The sequence below is a fragment of the Apteryx mantelli genome, chromosome 26 (assembly GCF_036417845.1).
Source record: "Apteryx mantelli isolate bAptMan1 chromosome 26, bAptMan1.hap1, whole genome shotgun sequence".
Lineage (NCBI taxonomy): Eukaryota > Metazoa > Chordata > Aves > Apterygiformes > Apterygidae > Apteryx > Apteryx mantelli.
This window is the reverse complement of record NC_090003.1, coordinates 4874393-4888745: the sequence shown is the minus strand read 5'-3', so window position 1 is coordinate 4888745 and position 14353 is coordinate 4874393. Positions and strand designations below refer to the sequence as shown.

Sequence of the window (14353 nt, the reverse complement as noted above, 5' to 3'; positions counted from 1 at the left end):
AGGGGAATTAACAGCTGACTGAGGAGAATTTCAGAGGCATGACAAATGCGAGGACCCTTTCGTGTTGGCTGTACGCAGAGGCATTCCCGTGGTTTCAGGTGGTGCATGTGCCAGGGAGATAAGTGATGCTTGTGTATGCCTGTGATGGGCTCCACAGAGCCACCACTGCTGCAACAGGCCAGGCCTCAGGACACGGGTGCTGAAGTCCAGGCCCTCTTGGTGATCCCTTCTCCAGCAACCAGGCAAGGACTGATACTCACACATATCCCCAAAGATGCCTCACAAAGAAAATCACAACATTGGAGGTGGCCGTTGCGGCCTCTTTGTCTGTCCATGCCACCTCCCAGCCCGCTCCACCGTGCCATTGTCTGAGCACTGCCTGGGAGTTGGGGTCTGAGTCTGGCCCATGCTGAGGCCAAGTCCAGGTTCTTCCCTTTGTTTTAGTTCCCCAGCAGGAAAAACGGAGATCATAGCTGTGACCATCTTGGAAAGTGTTTGGGTGAAAAGCGGCAGGGTGGAGATGGGTGTCACTGCTGCACCTGGTGCTGCACGAGCAGGCTGTGCTTGCTTTCACCAAGGACTTGTTCTAGCTGTTGGATTTAATGATGTCCAGCTCTCTGCTGCTGCTCTCCTGAGATCTGGGCAGTAATATGTGGAAACCTATGAGGGCAGTTTTCCTTGTGCATGTGCAAACAATATATTCAGTTCAGGTTTAACAGTGGCACTCCAGGAAAAGTCATAAACATGCTAGAATAAAACAGGAGAGACCTGCCTGGTTAAAAAAAAAAAAAAATTGACTTGAACAGTCCTACTTCTTCCTGCCCAACCACAATATCGGATAATAAGTGATATGGCTGTTGCAGTTCAACTGTCTTTTTCTAAGGGAGAAAAATACTGTTTCCTGCCCTTGAGCACTGGTCATACAATCAGGTGAGCTTTGCCTGACCTGCTTCCTTCTGCTTTTGATCCAGTCCTGGACTCAGAGGGGTGGCTTGTGAAATTTGAAGCTGATCCCAGATTTCACAGAGGGCTGGCTTTGTCACTGCAGTTGCAGTTAATGTCTAATCGTCTGTGCCCTTTGTGTGATGGCCTTGCCTACACCAGGCATTTTAGCCAAAGGAAATGATCCAGTGCTGGTGCTGTCTGCCTCCACTCCTCTCCCATGTCAGCAACTTATGATTTGACTGGCCAGTTTCAGCTGAGTTTGAAATACCAGGGCACTCACACTGCAGACAGAAACAGAAACAGAAACCTGTTGTTGTGTACCTGCCTGTTTTCACAACGCACACAGTGTTGTGCAACAGCGAGTAGTGCCATTTTTGATAGCTGCCCTAGGGATGCCATTCCCTCCAGCAGCAGCTCTCCTGGTATTGTTGCACTGTGGCAACAGTAGTCTTTAGGTTAAAAAATGGGAAATGAAGTGATCTGGCCATGGGAACCTGCTGGGTCATTCCCAGGTGCTAAAGTTTTTTAAAGGTGACTCTGGCTTGCTCCAGAGCCACACTGCAGATGTTCCCTGTAAGATTTGAGAGCGATCTAGAAAGAGGATGGGGTGGGAAAAGGTGTCAGTGGTAAGTCAGCGATAAACAGCTGTGCTACTGTGCCTTACCCTCGCCAAGCCGTGGCAGTCGGTTCCCTTCCATCATGCCCGCGGGAGGCTGGAGCTCACCTTGCCGCCTGGCTACCAGCCTGTTGCTGGTTGTCTCTCTCATCCTTTACGTAGCTCTCGGCTCTTTGGGGTAGCAGCTGTTGTTTCCTCTTGTATTTCTACAGTGCCTGTCACCGCGGTTCTGCGTGGGGCTGGGGTACATAGGCGTTCCTGCAATATAAATAGGAGATAAAAGGCAGACTGCAAACACTGGTGGGTGAATGCTTGTACCTGACCCACTGAGCAAACACCTGAAGGAGTGGGAAGGAAGGGCAACGGCGAGGAACTTCGGTGCGAGCCCGCGTTTGAGCTGGCCGCGTCTGCGAGGCGCGCCCTGCAGCACGCTGCCGCTGCAGGGCTGTCATTACCCAGGCAGCTCTCTGTTGCTGCTTCCACAGCTGGCAGGGGATCAGTCGTTCTTTGTTCTGACAGCGGCGGGTAGCAAAAAGGTAATCTTTTCCTGTGCTTAATTGCCTCTCAGTGAAGCCATTAATTGGCAGTGTGCAGGTTCCCACCTCCAGCGGGAGGGTCTGGGTATGTGTGCGTGGGCACTGCTTGCAGCCAGCTAGAAAAGCCGGAGGGGGACTTTGAGCAGAGAAGGGGTTAACGTGGTTAACTCCTTAAAAAAAAAAAAAAAAAAGAGTTACCTAAATTCAATTAGGCCCTGAAAGGAACTCCAGGCTTTTCAGGTAAAGGGATCCCAGCACCCTTAGTGTCCTGTTACTAGTTTACCAGTTCTCCTCTAACTTGAGAGCTGTGGATGGCTCCGACACGGTTGTGAGAGGGGTTAATTTCATTCCAGAGGGGTGAGTCAGTCAAGCCCCAGCAGGAGCGAGATGGCAGCACTGCTGGCTCTTCATTTGTCATGGGCCTTGTGCAGCTGTCTCTTTGGCACCGCGCGCTGGGAGCAGGCACATGCAGGCCAGACGGGTTCGGTGGCGGGGGGAGCGCTGGCTGCTGGAAGCCCCTCGCTGTACGGGCTGATGGGCTGTCACTCGATCCTTGCTAAGCCCTGGCAGCCCTCTCTGGGATCCTTCCTGGAAATGCTGTTTTCGACAGAAGCATCTGACCCTTGCAGAACCACATATCACCCCTCCACCCTGCCTCCCGCATTGCCGCGCATTCCCTAGAAGTACCCCCGGGAAACGCAGCTTCAAATGGCTAAAGTGGAATCCCATCAAGATTGCTTCTCAGCTTGACTGTGAAGCAACAGGACAAACCTTGCGGCTCCCGCCTACCTTTCTCTTTTGCTGGGGAATGGCTGTCCCCGGCAGCCTGTGAAGTGTCCAACAAAACCGCTATTTAAGACTCAGATACGCCTGTGAGGGTATGGAGGGGGAATCAGTGGGGTCTGTGGCCAGGCTGGGATACAGCCCTTCCCTTCATCCCCAAAAAACAATGAACCCCTAGAAACAAAGATGCTCTTCACAGAGAAACTGCAGGGAGAGCTTTTAACCCCTGGGATTTATGCAGTATCCAGACAGTACAGCAGAGACGCAGGCTGTTGACAGACAGTGGAGTGCAACAGGGGTACAGATTTGTGCTGAGGCACGGAGGAATTTCCTTATACCCGGAATGCGGGAGATGGAGTGCTAAATCCCTCTCGTGCCAGCCCTTGCTCTCCCCTAGCGCCTGCTGGTTTCCCCGTCTCTTTGGGCAGAAGCGCTGACAACGAGCAGCTCATGACTCAGTGCCTTGCAGCTGCTTTTGGGGCCGTAGGACTCTGCCTCAGAATTGTCTGGGCACCTGAAACAACAAACTCTACCTGAAGGAATCAAGGGATCTGTGTATTTGGGAGAGATCTGGAATCCAGGTGGAACTAGAGCAGAGAAAACCTCTCCATTAACCTCAGTGAAAGGCAAACTCTGTTTGGTAAGCCTTGCTCGATCCTTGTTCCAGTGAATTCAATCAGGACATCAGGAAATCAGCTATGGAGTTGGGAGACCCTAAATGTAGGATTTGTTTCTGCACCTCCTTTTTCCTACCCCAGAAATTCTCCCTTTGGTTCAGTATTTCCTCTGCCTAGTGGGGAAATCTTCCCGGCCCACCCAGCGCAAGGCCTCCTGGCAGTAACCGAACCCCAGCTCCACGCTGGTGTGGAGACCCAACGACAAACAGCCCAAGCCTGGGCACCTGCCCAGGGTGCCTTTCTGAGGAAGGGCCGTTCTGGGAATGTCTCTTCCAGACATGCAGGCCCCCCACATCCCACCAGCTCTGATTTGTTTTTCCTGAAACCTTGGTACAGAATATTCAGAACCAGGAAAACCAGAAAGAAAACTTGGACCAAAGGTTCCCTAGCCTGTTCAAGAAGGGACGCAAGAAAACAGTTGTCAGGAATCTGGGGAAAATCATCTACTACTCCAAGGTCAAGTTTAAATTCCAGCACTGTCAGGTAAGTTGTGGAAACTGTTGGTGGATGTTTCTCTTCCCAGGCATAGAGTGATCCTTCAGGGCCGGGAAGCAAATTGTACTTTTGGGAAATGTGATTCATGGAGATCTCCTCCAGCTACGGCAGGGCCCAGGGATTTCTGTTCCCTGCTGTGCACAGGTACTGCCTGGTGCACTTCCGCTGTCTCTCATCCCAGCGGGGACCTGGGCTGTGCTTTCATGCTTAGTAGCCAGGCTGGCAGCAGATCCACCAGCAGAAATGCTGTATCGGCCCTTGGATAAGTGAGTGCCAGCATTTCCGTGCACAGACCACTCTGAGACACTGAGGTGGGGGGAGGAATGTGTCCTGAGATAAACCCCAAGATGTTTGTCTCTTCTGCAGGAGGTGAGCGACTGCTACTTGGAGCTGTTCCAGTCTTATCTGTACTTTCAGTCTGTGGGCTCCAATGGACTCACCTACCAGGTAGGGCATCTGCCAGGACACTCAGGGGCAAGCACCGGGGAGTCTGGCAGTATGGCCAAACGGTGGGGTGCCAGGTGGACAGGACAGGACAGGACAAGGAGGCTCTGTTCCTGGGGCTGCCAGTGGCCTCCCCTAGGTGATCTTGGCAAGGTCCTGCATCTCAAGTCTCTTCCTGAGGATGCTGAGCTCGAAGGGGAAGAGACTGTGTTTTCCTAAGGGCCATACCCAGATAACCTCAGTGCCGCCTGGGTCTTTGGCCTTGTCTGTGGAGAGAGCTAAAGGACAACTCAGGAGACCTGCCTTAAAAGTGGGATAGGAGCTTTCGCAGGGCTTGCAGGCAGGCCCTTGGATGGGAAGTGTTTAGGTTATGTGGATTTATCTTTGTGTAGAGCACCAGGCACAGAGGGACTTTGGTGTGGTCAGAGCTCTTGATGATCAAAATCCTTCTGACCTTACGGCAAATGACGGATTTGGCCCTGGCTTTTGAGCCAAAGGGGGGTTTTCTCTGCAGGGCAGAGAAAGCAACAGTGTGGGAGAGGATGGAAAAAAACCCTTGAGAACAGCCTTGGGGAACTAACCTGACAAACTATTTATCAATCCTTTAACCCGATGATGGCAGTTAATTACAAACGAAGGGTGTTTTGCGCATGCAGCCAAAAAATCACAACCGAACAAACAGGAAACCCCCAAAGTACCTTCCCTCCACAGCTGAGTAACTAAAATTGAGCAGGGCTGTTTTGTATATGTTTGCAGAATTCATCCCTTTTAGAAATGATTTATTGTCTTCTAGGTCATTTGAGGTTAATGCAGTATGACAATACAATCTCTTGAGTCATCCAGCAAGCCAGACTTCAACTGAAAAGACACATATCAGAATATTAACAATATTATGAAATCCTCCATCTATTTTATAATCTGCTCCTTAGACTATTAATTCTAAAGGAACTATAAAGGAATTAATGAACCAGTAGTGGTCCCTAGACATCACAGCAAATAGCATCTGTTAACATCCTGTTTTAGGAAACCCAAGATAGGGAGTGTAAACTTGTCACTTGTTCCCATGCTTCATTGTAGTTGGAGTCTGATGAGCTGGATTATTGAAACCAGCCAGCTTAACTTTTCTTTACAGTTGTTACCACCTTATGGTTTTCTTGTGTAAAACCAGCATTGTTTTGTTGAGGTTTCTCTCAAACCTGAAAGACTTTTAATGTAAAGAAAGTGTTCTTGCTAACGTGACAGATGATTACTGCTGTGCCAGCCCCACTGAACCCAGGGAGCTGCTAAACCTACTTACTTTGGAGAGCAGGCTAGACTGAAGTCCCAAATGTTTCCATTCAGAGCAAATTTTTGCAGACTAACATTGTGAGCTGCAGCAGCCTGCTGGTGCTGCTCCTGGGCTTTCAGTCTCCTGTGGGAAAGGGACATTAGCTGTAGAGATTGCCTGTGGGCTGCCCCCAAAATAATGATGGTGTGTTCTGCTTATGCAGGGACTGCTGCCTTTGAAAGAGCTGAATGTGTGTGAAATTGAGAATGTGAAGAGCACAGGGCTGGAGGATCATGCTTTCCGGATTACAGGTTAATGCCTCTTTGTTTGCTCTGATTAGAGAACAGTGTGTGTATTAATCACAACTATCTTTGCTCTTCATCCCGCTGTGACCTAGTCCAAGAGGAAAACCACACTGGAAAGAGATTGCAGGGTGCTGATGCTCTTCCTCCCAGCATTTGCAACCGTCCTTCCAAGGCTTCCCTGCTCCCAAACCCCTGAACAGTGATGCTCAGGGCTGCAGGCAGGGTAGGACTCCTCAGAGGAAGGATGGTCCTGTGCTGTGGGCTGGTTAATACTCAGGACACATGGTGACAGTTCCCACTTCTGACCAGTCATTTATTCCATATGCACCACATTTGAACCAAGGGATGGAATAAAACTCCTTCACCCCATCTCTCATCACCTTATAAACTCTTGAGGCCAGGGAGTGACTCTGAGCAGGTGTGTGTGCAGTGCTGTGCACGCTGATGTACGGCACTTCTCAAATACGAACGATGTGGAACAACAGTGAGAGGGGAGTTATCTCTACCAAGAGCACCAAGCTGGTACTATCAGGACAAAAAGTCGCTACGCCAACTGTCCCTTGCCATCACTCCTGCCTCCACATGTTTTTTTAACTTTTTGTCTGAGTCATCTTGTTTTATAAAAGCTTTCCTGGGATAACAACCTGTCTGCAGCTTGGCTGGGGGCTTGTTTGGCCTTAGTGCTGAATTACAGCAGTACCGAGCCCCAAGGGTAGTAGTTAAAGCATGAAGTAGACAGAAGTAACTAATAACCCAATAAAGATACAGAGCTGAGAAAGCTAATTTGTGTCCCAGATCCGCTGTCTATGTACTCTGCTGTCCTGTGCTAGAAAGTAAGTTATGTAATGGCCACTCAAACCAAAAAATGACATAAATTATAGAGAAGATATAGTAAAAATGACCCATTTATTTTAAGGACTGTTGAGTTGTTGTCTTGTTACACTGTACTAGGCAGGGCCCTCTTGGCCAGTTTGTAGAATAATGGAGATCTTCTCCCAGGCTTAACCCGTCAGGAGAGGTGGACTTGTTCTGCTTGCATTCAAACACACAGCAGTGTGGCTGGGTGGCAAATTGCCTCAAGCTTTGTTGGGTTTGTGACCTGTTTAAGGAGAGAACAAATGTAAGGCCTTGGTGCTCCTTTTCTGTCAGAGAGGGCTATTTATATCAGGTAATAGTGACATGACAAGAAGAAACCAGGAGGTAGTGATATTTAGGACTCCCGTGAGATCAGCAGAGCAGTTTTATTTCCCTGCTACAGGGGGAGAAATCAAGACACAGAGAGGATAAGAGTCCATGGCCGTGCACAGAGTCAGGTAGAGGTCTTTTGTCTTATGACTCTCAGGGACCAAAGATGCAAATCCATTCTCTTGTGAAATCCTGTGCCTTCACAGTTGCCCATGAACTCCTGAACTTTCTAGGGTAGTACCTCAGCAGATGCCAGCATGCTCATTTTAAGTGTGGATATGGAACTCAAGAACCAAGCCCACCAGCATGCAGAGCCATCTTTTGGTGCCTTCTTTCCTTGCGTTGCCACGGAGAGGTGGCAGTTGGCCGGTGCTGGCTGTCACCTTTGCTTTGTGGACCATCTTTCGTACCCCCTCTCTTGCTGATGTAGCCATTCAGCACCTAGATTACCTGTGCCCACCTGCAAATGTTGCAGCCCTTTTGCATCTCCAGCCAGGGAGATTTGGGTGGAAATAAATTTCTGCTCAGGGAAGTGGCTTTCTTGACTCCAATGTTTCTCTGGAAGTGTTCCCAAGGAAAGAGGAAGGATGGGGCAGAAGAAAAGAGCATGAGGGCCAGTGCAGGTTCCTTAGCATGGCTGTGTCGTGGCCTGCCACAGACATGCCCTGGGGCTCAGGGAAATCGTGGCAACTGAATTAGCAGCAGCCTTTCGGGCTCTGTTTTCACAGCCTCTCAAGCAGCGCCTTGCACGAGTCCTAGGCATGTCTCAGGCTTCAGACTTAAACAGGAGTTTCTCTTCTCATTTTCTCTTCCTTTGGGGCCCTATTTAGATGTGACAGTGTGAATAGACCTCAGGATGTGTCTGAAAGGCTGCCCTTAGGGGAGGTGGCAGAGCAAGCAGTGCCATGTTAAGGGTCATGCCTTACTAGAAAGATTCCTACTGTTTGTATAAGAGCCTGGGTGTCCAGAGAAGTATTTAGAGCAACCAGAATATCTGGATACCTGGAAAACATTACGTGTTTATATCCTGCTGTCAGCCCTTTAAGGTAGGGAATCACTATCTCCATTGCAAAGATAGGGAAACTAAGGCATGGGAAGACAAGAGAGCTCCAGACCCACAATGGTAGATAGGTGCTGAGTCTTACTGGACATACAAGTGTCTAATTCTTATAACCGATCTGAACTGAGTGACTTATACAAGGTTTCTCAGGGAGTCTCTGCCTCAGTTTCCCCACCTCTGCTGTGCTTGTATTAGTGCATTTCTTCACACAGAGGTGTTTTAAAGTCTTGATTAACTGATACTCATAAATAATGCAGGAATTATGAGATGAAAGAATCCATTGAAGGGCAAGGTATCATGTTTATCCAGCGCACTTGCTTATCTGAATAATTCCAAGTCCTGCAAAAGTCAGATCTTACTGAGCATGCACCAAGTATGGTTTTAATATGACATCAGTGGTAAATGATTAGTCAAAACAGGCATTCTGCAGCCTGCCAGAAATGATTAACGTCACTAGGATGTGTATACAGTGAGTAGCAGAGGGTGTGAGAGTCTTTTTTGCTAATACTAAATGAATGATAACTGGAAGCATTAAAATCAACAAGATATGTGCTTGTTCCTCTCTTCAAGGCTGTGTCTGGGAGTAGCTTTAGCTTGTCTGGTGCAGATTATATTTGGTGAAGCAGTACGTAAATAGTGTCATAATAGTACTGATGATCTGTGTATTTACTACTGAAGTGAAACTATGAAACGCCATGAAACTTTTGCATTGAGTTATGCTGTCTGCAGCAGCACATTGTGGTAGCCTCTGGACTGCAAAGATGTTTTTCACAAACTGTTGGGGATTTTTAAAGTTGAAATCCCTGTGTTGATTTCAAGCTTGACTTTTGTACTCCCTTTGATTTTTGTTTTTGGCCTGGTTTTGGACTGAAAAGTGACTGGTGGTCAGAGCTAGATTTGACTGCAAAAGCAGAAGATGAGAAGTTGTTGCAGGAGTCCCTCCAGAGAGCTTTCCCAGCAGCCTGATGTGAAGCAATGTGGTCAACGTAGTGGCAGGAAGGACTGAAGTTATGGCATCAACAGAGCAATGCACTCACAGGCGATGGTGTGATGTGCTGAGCCTAACAAACCTGGCCAGCTGCTTACCCTTTGATGCTGCATTTGGTGCTCTTATCTGCTCAGCTCATCTTGTGTCTCACATACCTAGGTCCCTTACTGAATCCCCTTATCGTGTTCTGCCCTACTGAGTCAGAGCTGAAGCAGTGGCTTTATCACCTGGAGAAACAGATCCACCTAAACGGAGGAAGCCTTGGCTTGCCCTTCCTCTCTCAGGTTAGTGTCTTGGGACAGGGAATGTGTGCAGCTGTTTCCCAGCCTGTGGGATCAGAGCTGAATGACCATGGAAGTTGGGCCAGTTGGGTGGATGCTGCACTGCTCCCACTGCATTCAGTGGAAGGGATAATCTCTGCAACCAGCTGCTCTCATCCCTTTTAGTTACGCTTCCAGGCACTCCCTTAAAACTTTCCTCTTCCAGAGTCCTGAGTGGCCCCATGAGGCTTTGGGCTCTTCCTCCTGGCTAGAGGACTTGAGCAGAGGGCTGGAGATGGAAAGGGAGAAGGGCTCCGGTTCCACTTCAAAACATTCCTCGCTGTGCTTGTCGCTCTTTCAAAATGTTGGAAGATGATGTGGAATTTATTTCTGGCCTAAGCCCCCTTTTCCAGGCCAGCGGCTTGATTGTTTTCCCCCAAGCAAGGAGAGCCTTGGACAGTTAGATTTAGGGTTCAAACAGGATTGTGCCACACTGGACTCACACCCAGATAGGACATGCCACACAACCGCCTTTTCAGGCAGAGACCATCCCCAAAACCATGCCTGCCGTCCCACTCAGCCACCTGACCAGCTACGCATGCCAACCTGCTGCTGGCATGAGCCACGAGAGCTGGGGGGAGGAAATGCTCCCCAGCAGGCAGGAATGGTCCGACAGGCCCATTGCTCGCTATTTTGAGTGAGGCTGCAGCAGCTGAGTCCTGGCTGACACCATGACCTGTGCTGATCAGATGCCGCTTGGCAGAGCAACCCTCGCCTTGCCAGACAGGCAGCACAACAGCCTTCAGGCCCACCATGAGCAAGAGCAATCCTGTCCGGCAAAGCTGTGGGCTTTGTGGGGCTGCACCCTGACTTCATCAGTCAGGAACCTACCCCGCTGGTGGTGCACAGGGGTTTTGGTGCCCCTCATACCACTTCCAGCAGCCTCTGTGTTTGTGCAAAGTCTGTAATTCAGCCCTTCTGACACGCAGCTGTAGACCCCTCTTTCAGCCAGCAGCGCTCACCAGGCTGCCTTGCCCAAGTGCTGGTGTAGGCCAGGGCAGCAGCATCGCTAAGGCTTTTGTGTAGCCCGTGGCTTTTTGCTGCCGTAGGCACCTGTCTGCCTGCCAGTGCCTAGAGCTGGCCCTGGGCAACATGCCCCGTATCTCTAGCTTCCTTTTGTTATTCCACCACCCCCAAAAGAACTGTGGAGAGACATGCTAATTACCCACACTTGACAATATTCTCACTTGGTAAATTCTCTGTCCATGGAAGAACAGCGTATTTGTGTTCACACATCTTTAGGGGCTTAGGTCTGTTTGGCCAGCACTATGATGGGTCTGGCGTTTCGGTCTGAATGGCAACACCAGATGTGCTCTGTATGGCTGAGACCTGACAACAGCTTGCTGCATTTCTACTGTGTGTGTGCGTGTGTGCGCACAGCTTCTAATTTTGGAGCTTGCCTCTTGTGCGGCCTCTGAGTTCCTGCTGCCTTTGGGGAAGGGTGCAAAATGAAAGACTTTGCAAGAGGGCCTGGCAGGGGGTGTGTGCTGAAAGGGAGGCCTGTGACCCAGAAGGGCTGGTGCCACAGCCTCTGAGGTTTGGGTCTGGTTCAGAGAAACATGCACACAGTCAGCTGCTTGTGCAAATATCCAGAGTTTACAAAACATTTTGAAGGAGGAAACTGGGACCAGGGCCTAGAAAGCAGGATCAGCTTGAAGAGACCTGCTTTCTTTTCCATCCTCTACCAGGTTTTTACTTTCCTCCCTGTCTCTGTCTCCCCACCTGTGGAACAGGGGTATTCGCCTGACAATGTACAGATGATGCTAAGTACCAAGTATTATTACTCAGTCCCAGCTGGAAAGCTGGTTTCTGTACAAATTTATTTACTCTTTCTTGCTTCCTCCACACTTGAAAAGTGTGCTGGGATAGGCCATCTGCTAGCTAAACTGTTTCGTGGAGGATGTGTCCTACAATTGCTTCTTGACTGTGCTCTTGTCCTTAGAATGACTGGAAGCAAAGCTCCATGAGGAAGGAGGAGCTGCGATGGTCTATGCAGAACATGCCTGTTGAGGAGTGGAGAGGCACCCAGCGGGAATCCCTAGGCGATGTCCTCTGTGTTTCCAAAGTGAAGCTTCAGCATCTGCCTTTTCAGGTAGGACACTCGTTTCTGGGAGCAACCTTCTGTCAGCTTGGCTCAGAAAAGGCAATGGATTGAGTGACTGGCATGGATTCCTGCATGCTTGCTGCCAGTAATCCAATGGGTCCCTGAAGGTTCCTTTTACCCACACCCCAGTACCTGAAAAAGTGTTTATTACTGCTCTTCTGGCCCAGCAGCAGTGCTTGGGGACAGCACATGTGCATAAGCATTTGCAGGATGGGGCTGGCAGCTAGAGCTGGCAGGCGTCTCTTATGGAGCCCTGCTGCAGGGGAGCAGCTCAGCTCTGTCTCCCTGACACCAGCCCTGAGTCAAGAACTCTGGAAACAAAGTAAACAGCTCCCCCAGACCTGAGCCCTGTCTAGCTGTTCACAGGGATCCCTTTTTCCCTTTACTTCCCAAGGAGCAGCACGACCGGCTGTTGGTCCTTTACCCTTCCACGCTGGTGATAGTGTCTGAAGAGCGCAACAGCCTCTATTTTAAGGTAAGTGTGTTTTCAAGCCTCTTCCTGATCTCTCTCACCTGTCCGCAGCCAGGCTATTTCAGCACTGCTTTGGCTCGTTGTTCCCCTCCACCTGGTTCCCTTGCGCACTCGTGTTGGCAAAGTGTTTCCCTCAGTGCTGCTCCCTTGCCAGCTGGCAGGTGAGCAGGCAGAGGGATGTTGCAAGCTATCTTCCCATGAGAAACACCTTGCCCTCCTACAAAAGCCCTGGGGGAAGGAGCTGGCTGCCAAGGAATCCGAGTCTCTGTGAGATGGGAGGTTGGCATGTTTCTGTGTGGTTATGCTGGCAGAGAGCCTGGCTCACTAGCATGAGACAGGAGCTGGAACAGGAGCATGCCCTCGTGGGGACTTTGCTTCCCAGGCTAAAGTCTGTGGAACTACTTGAAAGCAGGTAGAATCCAGGTGGCACATTTAATGCTCCTGCAGGAAGGGCAAAGGGAGGTGGCTGGCAGGCAGAAAGGAGAGGCCACTGCTAGGTGTGCTGGGTTTTGCTGCTGGGTTTTCCCTCTGTGAACTGCGAGGCAGCGTGTGGAGCAAGGGCCCTGAGCAATGTCTGGGCTCGCCAGGGGAAGAGCCAACAAGGACGTAAAAGCCTGAGTGCACAAGGTGATGTGAGAAGAATTTCTCTAGTGCACTGGTTCATCTGTGCATGGGAAGCAATGTTGGGAGCCTTGGCACAGGAAGGCAGTGGCAGTGTAGGCGCTGAGAGCTGCATTTGCATTGCTGGCAGCACGAATGGCCCTTGAACTTCATTGCCAACATCCATCTTGGACGTCATTGCAGTGGCTGTAAAAAAGCCCTGTGTTTTCTGGCCTTGTTTGCCCGTGTTAGGACAAATGCACCCAAAAGAGCTCTGAACCATCTAACCTGCAGGTGTGGCATCACCAGTACATGGTGGAGCTGAGCTGAGGCATTCCTAAAGAAGAGCAACATCCTCTTTAGTCACTGAAAGAGGAACTAGTAACTTGTGACAAGGAAACCCCAGACAGATTGAGGGCTTGTGAAATTTGGTGTAAAATCGTTGGAGTTCTTCTTTGCACTATTCACCACATCCACCCCACATCCTCAGTCACACAGACTGTTTTCAATCAGAGGACCACCCCTGGAAAGACCTGCACAGAGCACCTCCTTTGCCAGAGGACATGGCTGTGCCTGCAATGGGAAGGGGTGTGAGGAGGGACAGATCCTGGTGAGAGCTCTCCTCTGGCCCCAGTGCAACAGTGGTGGGTGTTTTCCAAGCAGTCGGTGGCTTGTGTGACACACCTTAGAGACAGCTTGTTTCCAGGAGCAGTGTTTTCAACTCTTGGGAATGGGGCACCATGTAAGGGGGCCTTGGGCTGGGCTGTCAGATTAACTCATCTCTTTTGAAATTTTAAATCAGATTTGTCTGCTCTGTCCGTGCAGTAGTTCCCTTCCCACGGTGCATGAGCGTTGGTCCCTGGGCGTCTCGCTCGCTGCATTAGTGGTAGGGCTCTGTACAGCTGGAGCACAGGGAGGAGGTGATTCACCAGCCCGTGACACTTGCAGTAGGAACCTGATTTTCCACAGGCATGTCAGGACACAGGAGCCTTCTCCCAGGGCTTCTGCAAATTAACTTCCCTTCCCTGTGAGCAGACGCTGAGCCCTACAATTTGTTTGTGAAGGAATAGCCTGGCCCTTTTGTTCTTGGGTTTCATACAAACCGCAGAAGTTGCCACTGCCAAGTCTGCATGTGGGATAGGGAAAGGGAAGGCAAGGCAAGGGCTTGCACTGCTGTGGATGGTGCTAAGCTGAAGCAGCAGGCTCTGGCTCAGCTCTGATGAGAAAAGGCCCTGGGCAAGGTGTAGATCCGTGAAGGGGGAGCTGCTGTGTGTGGAGGCTGGTTCACACTGAGCCTGGGGAAGGCCAGAGGGACCCTCTGCAGCTGACGTTGCTGTGCTTCCCTTCGTGGGACTGCTGACCTTGCTGATGGAGGAGAGGTAGGGGGACCAGTGACTGATGACGGGATACAAGGATCTCTCCTCCCAGCCCCTCTGCTACTGGCTTGCTAAACAGCTGCCTGGCAAGAGAGGCTGGCACCAAGAGGTGGCAAAAGGTAACTGATCCTTTACAGCTCTGCCAAACTGCATGGATCCCAGGACAACCGGTAGGGCCTG

At 50.3% G+C, this 14353-nt stretch overlaps 1 protein-coding gene across 2 annotated transcripts in view; it reads left to right on the top strand.

The window, feature by feature from the left end:
- The window catches only part of PLEKHN1 (pleckstrin homology domain containing N1), a 30060-nt gene that overhangs the window by 4386 nt on the left and 11321 nt on the right, over nt 1-14353 (top strand). For both annotated transcript variants that reach the window (XM_067311137.1, XM_067311136.1), the window contains 6 exons: nt 3894-4040; nt 4419-4499; nt 5987-6074; nt 9461-9585; nt 11564-11713; nt 12120-12200. In XM_067311137.1, the coding sequence (XP_067167238.1) occupies nt 3894-4040; nt 4419-4499; nt 5987-6074; nt 9461-9585; nt 11564-11713; nt 12120-12200 (672 nt within the window). The remainder of the gene's footprint in view (nt 1-3893; nt 4041-4418; nt 4500-5986; nt 6075-9460; nt 9586-11563; nt 11714-12119; nt 12201-14353) is intronic.